The sequence below is a fragment of the Leuciscus leuciscus genome (genome assembly GCF_965113295.1).
Source record: "Leuciscus leuciscus genome assembly, chromosome: 11".
NCBI lineage: Eukaryota > Metazoa > Chordata > Actinopteri > Cypriniformes > Leuciscidae > Leuciscus > Leuciscus leuciscus.
The window spans coordinates 687,501-705,000 of NC_138735.1; the positions used below are offsets into that span (position 1 = coordinate 687,501).

At 41.5% G+C, this 17,500-nt stretch overlaps 1 protein-coding gene and 2 long non-coding RNA genes across 6 annotated transcripts in view; 1 reads left to right on the forward strand and 2 right to left on the reverse strand.

Moving 5' to 3' along the window:
* The window catches only part of LOC309509733, a 310,786-nt gene that overhangs the window by 135,643 nt on the left and 157,643 nt on the right, over positions 1–17,500 (reverse strand). The gene's annotated exons all lie outside the window — the stretch shown is intronic.
* The window catches only part of LOC309509735, a 183,645-nt gene that overhangs the window by 130,597 nt on the left and 35,548 nt on the right, over positions 1–17,500 (reverse strand). The gene's annotated exons all lie outside the window — the stretch shown is intronic.
* The window catches only part of col15a1a (collagen, type XV, alpha 1a), a 105,600-nt gene that overhangs the window by 73,438 nt on the left and 14,662 nt on the right, over positions 1–17,500 (forward strand). For 3 of the 4 annotated variants that reach the window (XM_082184537.1, XM_082184539.1, XM_082184536.1), the window contains exons 27-34: positions 1,684–1,737; positions 2,077–2,133; positions 6,594–6,644; positions 6,821–6,862; positions 12,764–12,785; positions 12,963–12,988; positions 13,509–13,589; positions 16,299–16,446. In XM_082184537.1, the coding sequence (XP_082040663.1) occupies positions 1,684–1,737; positions 2,077–2,133; positions 6,594–6,644; positions 6,821–6,862; positions 12,764–12,785; positions 12,963–12,988; positions 13,509–13,589; positions 16,299–16,446 (481 nt within the window). The remainder of the gene's footprint in view (positions 1–1,683; positions 1,738–2,076; positions 2,134–6,593; positions 6,645–6,820; positions 6,863–12,763; positions 12,786–12,962; positions 12,989–13,508; positions 13,590–16,298; positions 16,447–17,500) is intronic. The other variant, XM_082184538.1, reaches the window with a different exon arrangement.

A 17,500-nucleotide genomic window follows, 5' to 3' on the forward strand; every position in this document is an offset into this window, starting at 1 on the left:
TGTTACTCCTCATCACATCACTCCTACTCCTGCTACTCCTCCATCACATCACTCCTACTCCTGCTACTCCTCCATCACATCACTCCTACTCCTGCTACTCCTCATCACATCACTCCTACTCCTGCTACTCCTCCATCACATCACTCCTACTCCTGCTACTCCTCATCACATCACTCCTACTCCTGCTACTCCTCCGTCACATCACTCCTACTCCTGCTACTCCTCCATCACATCACTCCTACTACTCCTCATCACATCACTCCTACTCCTGCTACTCCTCCGTCACATCACTCCTACTCCTGCTACTCCTCCATCACATCACTCCTACTACTCCTCATCACATCACTCCTACTCCTGCTACTCCTCCGTCACATCACTCCTACTCCTGCTACTCCTGCATCACATCACTCCTACTACTCCTCATCACATCACTCCTACTCCTGCTACTCCTCCTCATCACATCACTCCTACTCCTGCTACTCCTCCATCACATCACTCCTACTCCTGCTACTCCTCATCACATCACTCCTACTCCTGCTACTCCTCTAAACATCACTCCTACTCCTGCTACTCCTCCGTCACATCACTCCTACTCCTGCTACTCCTCCATCACATCACTCCTACTCCTGCTACTCCTCATCACATCACTCCTACTCCTGCTACTCCTCCGTCACATCACTCCTACTCCTGCTACTCCTCCATCACATCACTCCTACTACTCCTCATCACATCACTCCTACTCCTGCTACTCCTCCGTCACATCACTCCTACTCCTGCTACTCCTCCATCACATCACTCCTACTACTCCTCATCACATCACTCCTACTCCTGCTACTCCTCCTCATCACATCACTCCTACTCCTGCTACTCCTCCGTCACATCACTCCTACTCCTGCTACTCCTCCTCATCACATCACTCCTACTCCTACTCCTGCTACTCCTCATCACATCACTCCTACTCCTGCTACTCCTCCATCACATCACTCCTACTCCTGCTACTCCTCATCACATCACTCCTACTCCTGCTACTCCTCCGTCACATCACTCCTACTCCTGCTACTCCTCCATCACAGCACTCCTACTCCTGCTACTCCTCTATCACATCACTCCTACTCCTGCTACTCCTCATCACATAAATTCCTACTCCTGCTACTCCTCCGTCACATCGGCTCCACCTGATGTCTTGAGTTTGTTATTAACTGAAATCTCTGAAGTCTTTCTTTCTGAAAACTAAAATACCACAAGAAGCGACAAAATCACAGTCAGTCAGATCATACTTGATATTTAAAATACACCTTTCTGAAATGGACCAATGAGATTACGGTGTGGGCGGAGCTACTCAGCACACTGCAACAAAGACACTAAAATGGGTCGTTTTGACACTTTTCCACAACTACTTACTTATCACTTCACCTTGACATGCATTTAGAAGTCATTATAGATTGCTTGCTCTTGATAGAAAACACAATATACAAACTACATTAAGAGTTTTAATAGACGGATTAAAAGTTTAAATAGACTGAGTCGGTCTGACTCCTCTGACATTTTACAATTCACATATTTTTTTCTTTTTAAGTGCTTTTGCTGATTGTGTTTTATAATAAGTCGAATCCCAAGAACAGACACACACAGAGGGTTCAGTCTGATCTGATCTCTGATCTGTGTGTTATTAATCTGATCCAGGGCCTCATCGGACCCACTGGACCAAAGGGGGAATTCGGATTTCCAGGACGTCCGGTAAGTTTCCTGAAAAACTCAATATACAACAATACATCATAACTGTCATGAACATTAACATTATATAATTCTTAAGAAGAGCAGGAGCGTATCGTTCAAAGGTTTGGGGTTAGTGAGATGTTAATGTGTCTGAAAGAGTCTCTTCTCACTAAAGCTGCATTTATTTGATCAAAAATACAGTAAAAACAGTGAAATATTATTCCAATGTAAATCATCTGTTCTCTATGTGAATATATAGTAAAGTGTAATTTATTCCTGATCAAAGCTGAATTTTGCGATGAATAAAGGAATTAATTTCTGTAAGCTGGAATGATGAACTGGTGTTGTGTGTGTCCTCAGGGTCGTCCAGGGGTCAACGGCCGGAAGGGAGAGAAAGGAGAGTCTGTGGGTTTACCTGTGAGTACATCCGTGTGCAGTGTGTTTTTACTGAAATGCTCTGAAAATCATCTTTGATCAGATACAGGTTCATCAAAACGTATTATTGAGCTCTTTTACTCATGTCTTTACCCAAAATTGTATGAGATCCAGATTGCTGCCCTTGACATTCCTTAAAGCATCAAGCATTTATAAAGGGCTCCGCCGTACTCTACAAGCAAGAAGTTCGTGTTTTTATCTAAGAAATAAAAGATATTCATCGTTCAGGGCAGCTGTGCAAACTTTACATCACAACAACACAGACATGAAGCGTTTTCAGGCCTTGGACCTGTGCATTTGTGGATACATGCATACTTGTGCATCCGCACACAAACACACACGCACGCACACACAGACACGCGCGCGCGCGTTCATGTGCACAAACAAACTATTTTGAGTATTACAGGTTTTCTTTTTCACAGAGATAAACTTTATTCTCAAATCAGTGAGGCTGAGATCAATGAGGCCTACGATCAATCATTTAAAAAATAAATACAAAACCTGTCCTTATTTAAAGAAAACAATAATAATTTGTTACATTTCTATAGTGCTTTTTCTGAGACCTCAAAGCGCTTTACATAGAAGGGGGGAATCTCCTCAACCTACACCAATGTGCAGCATCCACCTGGATGATGCGACGGCAGCCATACTGCGCCAGAACGCCCACCACAAACCAGCTTACTGGTGGAGAGGAGACAGTGATGAAGCCAATCAGTATATGGGGATGATTAGGAGGCCATGATAGACACAGGCCAAGGGGCAAATTTTGGCCAGGATGCTGGGGTTACAGCCCTACTCTTTTACGAAGGACATCCTGGGATTTTTAATGACCACAGAGAGTCAGAACCTCGGTTTAACATCTCATCCGAAGGACGGGCATGTGTCTGGCAAATGGGCATGTGACGTGCAAATGTCTCGGGTTACCTTTTGTCAACAAGTTGACAAAAAGATGGAATCCGATATTTGCTGGTAAAAAAGCGTAACGAGTGATTTATAAACTTTTTTTTTGTAGGCATTTTTGACCAGGAACACCACAAGTGTGAATTTGTGCCATTTTGTACACACACACACACACAAACACACTCACAAAATTCTAAACAAATATACTGGTTAAACATTAAAGCACACTAGTGTGATAAACAGTGCAATTTTTTTCATATTTTATGTATTCATAAGATTATCCACAAATAAAGCTTTTTTCACAAAAGAAATGTCTCGGGTTACCTCTGTAACCCTCATTCCCTGATAAGATGGGGGAACACCTTCAGCGTGACGCGTCTGAAGCCTGTATGGAACTAGTCCAATCTCGATTGGTGTTGCGTCATCACGTCTCATGACGTCGCATGTGACGGTGATGCGAAAGCTATCTGCTCATTACAACAGCGTCAGCTTCTGATAGGTCGCAGCAAGTCGTTCTCAGGAGCGCAGGAAGTGTGGCTGAGGGTTAGGGCGATAATCGACACATTGGGGAACGAAATGCCTCCTGAGCTCAGACCGGGCATAATAGATGTAGCTTAGCTTAATCAGCCGACTCATTCAGTGGAGGATGTAATGCATTCCATTTTAATGCATACAGTTTCCTCGTGGAGGGGGCTCTAGAGTTTAGGATGGTCTCAACAACCTTGGTTGAGAGACCAGCATTTACGAGTTGGGTCCCCCTCAGGGGCAAGACCCACAGCTGCGACAGCTCCGGCCGAGGGTGATATATTGTGCCCCCAACCTGAGAAAGAAGGTCCTTCCTGATTGGGATTTGCCATGGAGGGCCTGCTAGAAGAGCTATGATGTCTGAAAACCATACTCGGGCCGGCCAGTATGGGGCTACTGGGAGCAAACTGATCCCGTGCCGCCGGACCCTCTCTAGAACCCCTGGGAGCAGAGCGATTGGGGGAAACACGTACAGACGTTGCCTCGGCCACGCCTGCACCATGGCATCCAGTCCCAGGGGAGCTGGATGCATGAGGGAAAACCAGAGCGGACAGTGTATGTTCTCGTGAGAGGCGAACAGATCCACTTCCACATGGCCAAATTTCTTCCATATCAACTCCACCATCTCGGGGTGGAGTCTCCATTCCCCGGGCCTCAGCCCCTGCCTCAACAGGATATCTGCCCACATTGTTTGTCCCCAGGAATAAACATTGCTCTGATTGAGAGTAGTTTGCCCTGGGACCACAGAAGAATCTGATGTGCCAGTCTGCATAGAGGTCGCAATCTCAAGCCCCCCTGTCGATTTATATATGAGACCACCGACATATTGTCTGTTCACACTAGAACATGATGGCCTCTGAGGTCTGGAAGGAAATGTCTGAGAGCCAGAAATACTGCCAACATCTCCAGGCAATTGATGTGCCACAAGAGATGATGGTCCTTCCATGGACCCCTGGTGTAGCAGCCCTCCATGACCGCTCCCCAGCCTGTGAGGGACGCATCCGTGGTCACTATTTTTCTTTGACATGGTGCTCTCAACACAGGGCCTGGGACAGGAACCATGGTTTCTTCCACATGACCAAAGAACGAAGGGACCTGCGCGTTACTTTGATCGTGCGAAATGGGTTCTCTGGTTCTCTGAAAACCCTCTGGTCCTGAGTCACCCCTGCAGGGCCCTCATGCAAAAGGTATTACGTTGGACGCTGCTGCCAGAATAACTTTTTGAAAATGTTTGACAGTGATGGCCTGGCCTAGCGTGATACTGGTGACTGTAGTCAAGATGGTGTTTATACGAGCAGGAGACAACTGTGCCCGCATCGTAACTGAGTCCCACACTACCCCCAGGAATATCGTTCTCTGTAGAGGAATTAGTAAACTTTTCTTGACATTGAGTCTCAACTCCGCCATGTCCTCTGACTGTGCCAGAATGATCCAGTCGACGATGTAATTGAGAATACGAATGCCCTGAAGTCTCAGTGGAGCTAGAGCAGCATTTTGTGAAGGTGTGAGGTGACAATCCTCGGCCGAATGGAAGAACCCGATATTGGTATGCCTTTCCCCCAAAAGCGAACCTCAGAAACTTCCTGTGATGGGGAAGGATGGATATGTGGAAGTACGCGTCTTTTAGATCTATCGTCTAAACCAGTCCTCGGACCTGATCTGACTCACGATAATAGGTATAGTTAGCATATACCTCCTCAGAGACCGATTCAATATCCTGAGATCTATTATAGGACGGTGGCGGTGGGAGGCAAACATCGATTTCCTGAGGGCTCCGTGAAGGAGTGAGATGTTGATGCTCGCTCACAGGGGGGACCGCCCTCAGAGGGCCTGTGCATCGCGTCAGGACCTCTTTGCCGAAGCCTTCCTCGCCTGAATGACAGTCCTCAGATCTGTCTTCGTTTTGGAGGACTTTGACTGAGAGTGTTGTCTCTGGCCCCAGGCCTTTTGTGGGGGAGCATGAGAGGCAACACCCTCCTTCTGCTGCTGCAGGTGCGAGGAGCTGGCGGCTGCCTCGTGCCCCCTGGCAGCAGTCCCACGAGATCTGGAACGACGACTGTGGATTAGTTGTTTGAATGCGGCTGACTGTCGTTTCGCCTCCTAAAGCCTCTCGACAACAGTATTGACTGATGAGGCCGAAGAGGCCAGAAGGCAAAAGCAGGGCATCAAGGAGGAAGGCCCTGTCCTTCTCCCCAATGCCCGACAGGTTCAGTCACAGGTGTCTCTCCGTAGCTACTGATGCTGCCATGGAGCGGCCGATGGCACGGGCCGTCTCCTTAGTAGCACAGAGAAACAAGTCAGCCGCTCGACGGAGTTCAGTAATATCATCGAAGGCAACCTCCACGCTGTCGTCCACCTCTTTGAGGAGAACCATATATGCTTTCCCCACCAAGGCTGATGTAGTACGGCAGGGTTTGGAGGGCAGCGCCAGAGCTCTCAGGGATGATGCAGCGTCGGACGAGAGATAAGATACCAGTGTCTCTTATCTCTTATCTCTCGGAAGAGACACTGGGCGGAAGAAGCAGCAGAGCTTCCGACTCCTGAACGGGACCAACGGGGCTGGCTGCTGATCGTTGAGAAAAGGCTGAAGCCGTCTCAACATCATCCACCAGCTCCATTTGCGAACCCCATGTGTGAAGATGCCGGTCCCGACCCACGGGGAGCGCGAGCCTGGCCTGATTCATCAAACAGGCTCAGGCGAGAGCGAGCGTCCTGAGAAGCAGCAAATCGAGCCCTCGAGCGCTGCCCGTGCTCCACTCCCATACAAACAACACAGAGTGAGTGTGTGTCACCCTCGCTCAAATAGCGCGGGCAAGGGGACACACAGATAAGGTAGCTTAATGAAAGATTTCTAAACAGTTTTTTGCAGGCCGCTCAGTTTTGACCGGGAACACCACAGGTGTTATAGGGTTTTCAACACAGCACAAGGTTAAGACTGTTGCAAAGTCTTTAATTCCTGATGATTCACAAAGTCTGTCGTGCTTCTGTAATGATTCCTCTCGTGTTTCTTCCCAAAGGGTCCTCCGGGTCCTCCAGGCCGTCCAGGAGCGTTCAGCTGTCCCAGAGGGGTAAGTGTGTGTGTGTGTGTGTGTGTGTGTGCGCTTCCTAGAGGAGTAAGTGTGTGTGTGTGTGTGTGTGTGTGTGTGTGTGTGTGTGTGTGTGTGTGTGTGTGTGTGTGACTGTGCTTCTGTCTCAGACAGACTGTGTGTAAAGCTGTTGCTCAGTGTGTCTTTATCTCCTATAGACTGTGTTTCCCGTCCCTCCTCGACCCAACTGCAAACAGCCCGTGAGTGACTGAATAAAGCTCAGTATCATCTTCATCTTCATCTTCTTCATCATCTTCATCCTTTAACTCTTTAACTCTCTCACTCTAACTCTGATCAAGATTATTCTTCTCAGTGAGGATTTCTTTCTCATAATTAAAGGAGAAGTGTTTGATTTCTGCACAAAAACAAAAATTATGATAGTATTATTTCAATTTTTTAAGTATTTACTATCAGTTACACTTTATTATTAAGCTGTCCTTGCTGCAGTGTAATCATACATTTAAGTTCTGAGTAATATTAATTAACTATATGTGCTTATTCTTGGGTTAGGGTTGGGTTTAATTACACGTAATTATGCATAATTTACTGTTATTACTATAGTAACTACATTTAACATGTCGAAAAAGGACACTGGACAGAGACATTACTATTTAAAATGCATCATTATGTCAAGTCAAGTCAAGTCAAGTTTATTTGTATAGCGCTTTTCACAATACAGATTGTATCAAAGCAGCTTCACAGTATTAAATTAAAATAATACAACAAAGTTTGTTTCAAGAGGAATTTATTGATTGATAAAATTAAATTAAATATCCCCAAAATATCCCCAACTGAGCAAGCCAAAGGCAACAGTGGCAAGGAACCGAAAAACTCCATCAAGTGACCTAATGGTGTCCTAAAACTCCATCAGGTGACCTAATGGAGAAAAAAAACCTTGGGAGAACCCAGGCTCAGTCGGGGGCCAGTTCTCCTCTGGCATTTATGAGCTAGAGGCCGGATTGTAGTTTGAACTGTGGGATTATATGAATGCCTGGCCGAAGAGATGCGACTTTAATCTAGTTTTAAACTGGGAGAGCGAGTCTGAGCAACGAACAGTATCAGGAAGACTATTCCAGAGTTTTGGAGCCAAATGTGAAAATGCTCTCCCTCCTTTGGTGGTTCTGGATATCCTAGGTATGACCAAAAGCCTTGAATTTAGTGATCTTAAAGAGCGCGATGGATTATAGGGTGATAGAAGATCCGTAAAATAAACTGGAGCTAAGCCGTTTAGGGCTTTATAAGTCAGTAGCAATACCTTGTAATTAATACGGAACTTTATAGGTAACCAATGCAGTGATGATAAAATCGGCGTTATATGATCATATTTTCTTGATCTAGTAAGAACTCTAGCGGCGGCATTTTGGACTAACTGTAGCTTGTTTATTGAGGATGCAGGACAACCAGCTAATAAAGCATTACAGTAATCCATTCTCGAGGTCATGAATGCATGAACTAACTTTTCTGCATCAGAAACTGATAGCATATTACGTAGCTTAGCAATGTTTCTAAGGTGGAAAAAGGCTGTTTTTGTAACATATGAAATATGATTTTCAAAAGACAGGTTGCAATCGAGTATAACACCCAGGTCTTTTACTGTAGAGGATAAAGTAACAGGACATCCTATGATGTTAAAGTTGTATTGTGCGAGGTTTTGTGGGCGGTTTTTTGAACCGATAAGTATTACCTCTGTCTTGTCTGGATTTAATAAAAGAAAATTACGCGTCATCCAATCTTTTATATCTTTAACACACTCTGTCAATTTGGAAAATTTAGCGTTTTCATCCGGCCGTGATGAAATATATATTTGAGTGTCATCAGCATAACAATGGAAACTAATTCCATGTTTCCTTATAATATTTCCAAGTGGCATCATATATATTGAAAATAACAGAGGGCCTAAAACAGATCCCTGCGGCACTCCATAGTTTACTGGAGTTATGATCGATTTTTTCTCCATTTAAATAGACAAAATGGTAGCGGTCAGATAGGTATGATTTGAACCAGCTTAATGCTTGTCCTTGAACACCAGTATAATTTTGTAGTCGATCTAAGAGTATTGTGTGATCTATAGTATCGAACGCAGCACTAAGATCAAGTAAAACTAGTATTGAGATACAGCCTTGGTCAGAAGCTAAAAGTAAATCATTTGTGATTTTAACGAGCACAGTTTCAGTGCTATGATGCGGTCTGAATCCAGACTGAAACTTTTCATAGATCTCATTTTGTTGCAAGAAAGAGCCCAGTTGAGCGGACACCACTTTTTCTAATATTTTAGACATAAATGGAAGATTTGAAATGGGTCTATAATTTGCTAGATTATTATGATCTAATTGTGGTTTCTTAATGAGAGGTTTTATAACTGCCAGTTTAAATGTTCTTGGAACATGACCTAAAGATAAAGACGAGTTAATAATATTGAGGAGAGGCTCTTCCACTACAGGTAACACTTCTTTCAGTAGTTTAGTTGGTATAGGATCTAATAAACATGTTGTTGTTTTAGACGAAGTGATACGTTTATTTTACTCTTTTTGTTCTATAGTTGTAAAGCACTGTAATTGTTCTTTCGGGGTGATAATTGAAGCTGAATTATAAGGCGCGATTGAAGATTGAACGTTTACAATTGTGGTTCTGAGGCTTTCTATTTTCTCAGTGAAGAAGTTCATGAAATCATTACTACTGAACTGTAACGGGATATTTTGTTCGGGTGACGTCTGTTTATTTGTTAGTCTAGCCACGGTGTTGAATAAAAACCTTGGATTGTTTTGGTTGTTTTCTATTAGTTTGCGGAGGTGCTCAGCCCTGGCCGCTTTTAGGGCCTTTTTATAATGTGACTTACTGTCTTTCCACGCGATTCTAAAGACCTCTAAATTAGTTTGTTTCCATTTACGCTCTAAAATACGGGTTTCTCTCTTTAAAACATGCGTAGTATTGTTATACCATGGTGCTTTATTTTTCTCTTTGACCTTTTTTAATTTAATAGGTGCAACCACATCCAATGTTCTAGAGAGAATGGTGCTCATAGTGCTAGTTAGTTCTTCTAGTTCATCTGTTTGTTTGGGTTCAGGCAGCAGCCGAGACAGATTAGATAAGCAATTTGAGAAATTATCTATGGTGGATGGGAGGATTGTTCTGCCTGGTTGATAACGCGACGCCGCATGACATATTACAGCAGTACGTAATATGCAAGTTACCATGTAGTGATCAGTGACTTCATCACTTTGTGGAATGATATCTATATCGGTTGGATCGGTTCCATGTGATATAATTAAATCAAGTGTATGATTAAGACGATGTGTTGGTCCGGTGATGTTTTGCTTGACCCCAAATGAATTGAATAAATCTGTAAACACAGCTCCTAACGCATCATTTGGATTATCTACGTGTATGTTAAAATCTCCAACAATTAGTGCTTTATCGACGTTGACTAATAGGTCTGAGAGAAAATCTGCAAACTCTTTTAGGAAATCAGCGTAAGGCCCTGGCGGTCTATATACGGTAGCCAAGGCTAGAGATACAAATTATGTAGAAAAAATCTGTTTCCATCAGTATTATACAGTTCACTCTAGATATTAAAGATATATAGATATTTGGGGGCAGTCATGGCCTAGTGGTTGGGGAGTTGAACTGGTAACCCAAAGGTTGCTGGTTCGATTCCAGAACCGGTGGGAAATGACTGAGGTGCCCTTGAGCAAGGCACCTAACCCCCAATCGCTCCCCGGGCGTCACACAAAGGCTGCCCGCTGCTCTGGGTGTGTGTATCCATGTTTGCAGTGTGTGTCTGTTAACTACTCACTACTCTGCTCCTAATGTGTGTGCATTAACTTGGATGGGTTAAATGCAGAGGTCAAATTCCAAGAATGGGTTACCATACTTGGCCGTCACGTGTCACTTTCACTTCACTTTCACTTAAACTAGGATATGAGAAAGATGGTTTCAACACACACTTGACCTTTGACCCATCTCAAGTCAAGTCAAGTATATTTGTATAGCGCTTTTCACAATACAGATTGTATCAAAGCAGCTTCACAGTATTCAATTAAAATAATACAACAAAGTTTGTTTCAAGAGGAATTTATTGATTGATAAAATTAAATTAAATATCCCCAAAATATCCCCAACTGAGCAAACCAAAGGCATCAGTGGCAAGGAACCGAAAAACTCCATCAAGTGACCTAATGGTGTCCTAAAACTCCATCAGGTGACCCAATGGAGAAAAAAAAAAAAACTTGGGAGAACCCAGGCTCAGTCGGGGGCCAGTTCTCCTCTGGCATGAACTAGAGGCCGGATTGTAGTTTGAACTGTAAGATTAGAAATATTATATGAATGCCTGGCTGAAGAGATGCGACTTTAATCTAGTTTTAAACTGGGAGAGCGAGTCTGAGCAACGAACAGTATCAGGAAGACTATTCCAGAGTTTTGGAGCCAAATGTGAAAATGCTCTCCCTCTTTTGGTGGTTCTGGATATCCTAGGTATGACCAAAAGCCTTGAATTTAGTGATCTTAAAGAGCGCGATGGATTATAGGGCGATAGAAGATCCGTTAAATTGACTGGAGCTAAGCCGTTTAGGGCTTTATAAGTCAGTAGCAATACCTTGTAATTAATACGGAACTTTATAGGTAACCAATGCAGTGATGATAAAATCGGTGTTATATGATCATATTTTCTTGATCTAGTAAGAACTCTAGCGGCGGCATTTTGGACTAACTGTAGCTTGTTTATTGAGGATGCAGGACAACCAGCTAATAAAGCATTACAGTAATCCAGTCTCGAGGTCATGAATGCATGAACTAACTTTTGTGCATCAGAAACTGATAGCATATTACGTAGCTTAGCAATGTTTCTAAGGTGGAAAAAGGCTGTTTTTGTAACATATGAAATATGATTTTCAAAAGACAGGTTGCAATCGAGTATAACACCCAGGTCTTTTACTGTAGAGGAAAAAGTAACAGGACATCCTACTATGTTAAAGTTGTATTGTGCGAGGTTTTGTGGGCGGTTTTTTGAACCGATAAGTATTACCTCTGTCTTGTCTGGATTTAATAAAAGAAAACTATGCATCATCCAATCTTTTATATCTTTAACACACTCTGTCAATTTGGATAATTTAGCGTTTTCATCCGGCCGTGATGAAATATATATTTGAGTGTCATCAGCATAACAATGGAAACTAATTCCATGTTTCCTTATAATATTTCCAAGTGGCATCATATATATTGAGAATAACAGAGGGCCTAATACAGATCCCTGCGGCACTCCATAGTTTACTGGAGTTATGATCGATTTTTCTCCATTTAAATAGACAAAATGGTAGCGGTCAGATAGGTATGATTTGAACCAGCTTAATGCTTGTCCTTGAACACCAGTATAATTTTGTAGTCGATCTAAGAGTATTGTGTGATCTATAGTATTGAACGCAGCACTAAGATCAAGTAAAACTAATATCAAGTGTAACACATTTTAACATCTGAACATATGCATAACTTGATGGAGATATTGGCAGCTTGTGTTTATGGCCCATAATGCTGTTCTCTCTCTGTGAGTCCGGCATGGGTTTGATCAGGTGGAGCGACTGCATGTGTGTCTGATGAGGATCATAAGGGCTCATGGGGATTATGGACAGTGCATCAGAACTCTGCTCTTCTCGGCTTTTATAGTTTTTACAAATCATAAATCTCTCAACATTGATTTAAAGTTCCCTTTCAAAGCTGCGCTGCGTTATCAACTCATAACCCCCATACAGTGTTTGAGCAGCGAACACACATGCGTCTGACTGTCTATAATAACAGCGCTCTGTCACACATGAAGGTCGTAGAGCTGAGCATATCCCATGATGCAGTGCGTATGATCCATAACCCAGTGTTTATGTCCCGTGGATCATCAGCTTACTGCACTTCAGTGAGTCACTGTAAACCTGAGATCAGCAGTGATTGCTCTCTCTCTTTAACTTCTGATACTAACACACAGTTCTACTGTAACTGATGTCATGAGCAACATCATGATCGTGTGTTTGATTGACATCCAGATGTTTTCTGTATATTGCTTTGACTGAACAGCTGTCACACTAACACACATCTGTCTTTCTTCCTCTGCTTTTGCTCAGGTAAATGGAGATTCTACACAAGGTGTGTTATTTTATGATTATCACACACTACTGTTCAAAAGTTACACCAAACATATTATAAAAAATAATGACAATATTTTTTTAGTTTTTTTATTTGATTAGCTGATAGTTTACATGTATCATTTTAATATGATATATGAATAATTTAGTAATGAGTGTCTGATCTGTTCTCTCGTAGGCCACACACTGGAGACCAGAGTCACTGTGAGTTTCATCACACACACACACACACACACACACACACACACACACACACACACACACACACTGGAGACCAGAGTCACTGTGAGTTTCATCACACACACACACACACACACACACACACACACACACACACACACACACACACACACACACACACACACACACACACACACACACACACACACACACACACACACACACACACACACACACACACACACACACACACACACACACACTGGAGACCAGAGTCACTGTGAGTTTCATCACACACATAGACACACACACACACACACACACACACACACACACACACACACACCAAACTGGAAACCAGAGTCACTGTGAGTTTCATCTCATGCCTCCTCTCACTGATACTGTCAGCTTTGTGCTGTGAGAAATGAATCAACTGAGATTGACAGATTGTGTGTGTGCGCGCGTGTGTGTGCGCGCGTGTGTGTGTGTGTGTGTGTGTGTGTGTGTGTGTGTGTGTGTGTGTGTGTGTGTGTGTGTGAGACAGGCTGATAAAGGCTTTATAGGAGAGAAGGGAGAGAGAGGTGAAGCGGGGATGCCGGGGGATCCTGGGAAGTCTGGTTTGCTGGTGAGTGATACACACACACACACACACACACACACACACACACACACACGTGGCCTTATATAAAACCTCTACATGCACTTTCTGTTTCTGTTTTCATCAGTTCTTCATCAGACTCAAAGATACATTTATTTTAACCTTATAAAGCAACTATATCATATTTGATACACACATATCTAATAATCAACATGATCTGATAAACCTGTGGCACTCAGTCCAGTCCTTCTGTGTGTGACTGAGAGTAAGTCTGTTAGTGTCACTGTACAAGCGTCCTTCAGCTCGAGCTTCACCAGTCTTTCAGCTGTCAAATCTGACATGATTTTATCAAGTAAACGTGAGAATAACTTTGATATTGTTAGTAATATTTCATCTGAACTGAAGCAGCTTTACTGGATTATCCAGACATCATTTATTAGAAAAATCACGAGTATCAAATATGATCATCAGGCTTTTGATGAAGGTTTATTAGTTCATCTCTCGATCATCATAGTATTGCATTGGATTATATGATTTAAACTACAGAGCTTTGATCATAAACTCTGCATTAAATATCATCTTACTAAGACATTATTGGCAGATATAGATATTTAAATGCATTTGATGTAAGTATCTGCTATACTGTTATAAAGATCTCCTTGATTTACATTACAAGCATTAGAATTCTGTATAAATATCAGCATCTGCAGCTCACTGCACGTGTTCGCTCCGGCTGAGCCTCTGAGTAAAACTGAGCTCAATATCTCCACTATATCAGACTACATGAGCCGTGAAAGACTGATGTATCACATATGAGACTCAGCAAAAAGCACAAATACAAAAAAAAAATAATTGATGTGTCGGTGTTCACAGGGTTAATGCAGCGGTTCTGTTCTGTGTTAGTGTTAGTTTCTCCTCTTCCCGAGTCTCCAGTTCTCCTCACACTCCTCTGTTTGTTCTCTTTTCTCGTAACTCCAGTGATCTTTGATCTTTCTGTGTGATTCAAGGTGTGATTTTTTGTAAATGTGCCATCGTGAATTATTAGCCATGATGATTTGCGCATTACCTCTCTCAGGGAAACATCAGTTACTCTGAGGATAACGACTCGCTTTCTGACTTTGATCCGTATTAGAGTGAAACACGTGACTAATACACTTCCTTTTCAGCTTTTGCAATCCTTATAACTGACCCAGAAACATATCCATAATTCATCATCATAGATTATAGTATTTTATGGATTTTCTTGATTTTTTTAGGCATAGTTAATCAAATTAATTTTCAATGTTTAATTTTAAAATTAACTAGAAAAAAAAGTCTGTTGAGACAAACTTTAAGTTAGCTTGAGAAAGCCGGACCAGAGAGTTTGAAGAAGTTTAAAGTAGGTTGAAGTTTAAAGTGGTTTAAAGTTTGATAGATAGATTCGATTAAAGAAAGAATAGTTAGAAAAAAAAATATTTGTTAGAAAGATAGATCATTAATAGATAGATAGATAGATAGATAGATAGATAGATAGATAGATAGATAGATAGATAGATAGATATAGTTTCAATGAAAGAAAGATTAGTAAGAAAGAAAGAAAGATTCGTTAGAAAGAAAAAAATTGTTAGAAAGAAAAAGATTAGATAGATAGATAGATAGATAGATAGATAGATAGATAGATAGATAGATAGATAGATAGATAGATAGATAGGTTAGAAAGAAAGATAGATTAGTTAGAAAGAAAGAAAGAAAGAAAGAAAGAAAGATTAGTTAGAAAGAAAGAAAGATTAGTTAGAAAGAAAGAAAGAAAGATAGATTAGTTTGAAAGAAAGAAAGAAATATTAGTTAGAAAGATAGATCATTGATAGATAGATAGATAGATAGATAGATAGATAGATAGATAGATAGATAGATAGATAGATAGATAGATAGATAGATAGATATAGTTTCAATGAAAGAAAGATTAGTAAGAAAGAAAGAAATATTCGTTAGAAAGAAAAAAATTGTTAGAAATAAAAAGATTAGATAGATAGATAGATAGATAGATAGATAGATAGATAGAAAGAAAGAAAGAAAGAAAGAAAGATAGATTAGTTAGAAAGAAAGAAAGAAAGAAAGATAGATTAGTTAGAAAGAAAGAAAGAAAGAAAGATAGATTAGTTAGAAAGAAAGAAAGAAAGATTGATTAGTTTGAAAGAAAGAAAGAAATATTAGTTAGAAAGAAAGATTAGTAAGAAACAAAGAAAGATTATTTAGAAAGAAAGAATGAAAAAGATTAGTTAGAAAAGAAAGAAAGATAGATAGATAGATAGATAGATAGATAGATAGATAGATAGATAGATAGATAGATAGATAGATAGATAGATAGATAGATAGATAGATAGATAGATAGATAGAGTTAAAAGAAATATATATTTATTGGATAGATAGATTTTTTAAGAAAACTGAAAGTCAAATCAGTCTGAAAAGATATAGCACACTAAGTCAGAACAGTCTGAAGGTCTGACCCGAGTTTGGAGTATGTAGAGTTAAAGCTCTAGGGCGAGTTAGAGTCAGAAATTGTAGGGTCAGAAGAAGAATAATAAGTTTAAGTACAATATCAGTAAGTTGGCTTTCTCAAGCCAACTTAATAATTTACGTACTAATTCAAATCCACATGCTGTTACTATTGAGAGTAAATGTAGAGCTAAGAGTGTTTAGTTTGAGCAGTTCCTGTAGTTCTGCTGTGGAGTGTGTGATGATGGAGGGTTTCGTCAGCAGGGGCCTAAAGGGGAGTCTGCTGTGGGGCCCCCGGGACACCCAGGCCCACGAGGACCCCCTGGAGCGCCAGGTTTGGGCAGAAGTGGTTTCGCTGGACCTCCGGGACCGCCGGGACCTCCCGGACCACCCGGACGACAAGCCTCCGGTGAGAAGAACCTTAAAGCACAATCATGACATCTGACCATCTCTACAGTCCAGCGACAGAAATGAGGCCACATCCACACGAAGCCAGAGCTTTCCCTATCCGATATTTTTTTTCCCCGTTCAAAAAAATAATTCCGTAAACACGGCATCGTCTCAAGAAATATCTGCGTACACGCGAAACCACTGAAACCGACTCAAAACGATGTAGTATACATGCCAGACCAGTATGTGGCGCTGTAATTCTGCCACAGACATACACTAAAAACGGAGAAGAAGACTTAAAGCATGCGCATAAACCTTGCGCGCTGTATACAACAATAATATTGGGCACAGTAGCTTATTTTTTTCTTTTCTTTTTTCTTTTTTAATCAAGAACTTTGTTGAACAATATGAAAAACCATAAATGTAGTTCTGTGACTTAACGGTGTCTGACTAGTTGACACTTGGTGTGATGACATCATCGTTTCACAAAATGTACGGATTGGCCGTACACATGAAAACGCAAGGGCGGCGTTTTCAGATTTATCCACCTTGGGACCCGGTTTAAAAAAATAGTGGTTTCAGTCTCCGAAAACGCCGGATCCGTGTGGACGAAACACCAATACGATAAAAAATGTATACGTATACAGCGAAACGCGTCTCCGTGTGGACAGGGCCCTGAGTTTACTCAGTACACTGATCAGATCCACAGGTCCTCATTTCTCAGATCCACAGGTGTCTTCAGGACAGTCCAGACGCCTCGTGTGTAAAACACACGCATGAGCAGATCTGATCTGATCATAAAACTATGGCCTTTATCCCACAGATTTATAAAGGCAGAAGCCGATTCTGACCCGTAACTGACGAGCAGGTGAAACTCATGGACCATGACTCAATTTATGAAATATTCTTTATGAAAATATAAAGATAAACAGTCATCTACAATATGCATTATTATAAGAAATGAGCAAAATTTTTACTTCTTTTAATTAATTGATTTATTTTAATGATTTTCTCAATAACAGTAATAAATGCCTACACACATGTTGTACATAAACCGTCCTGTAGGGGGAGTC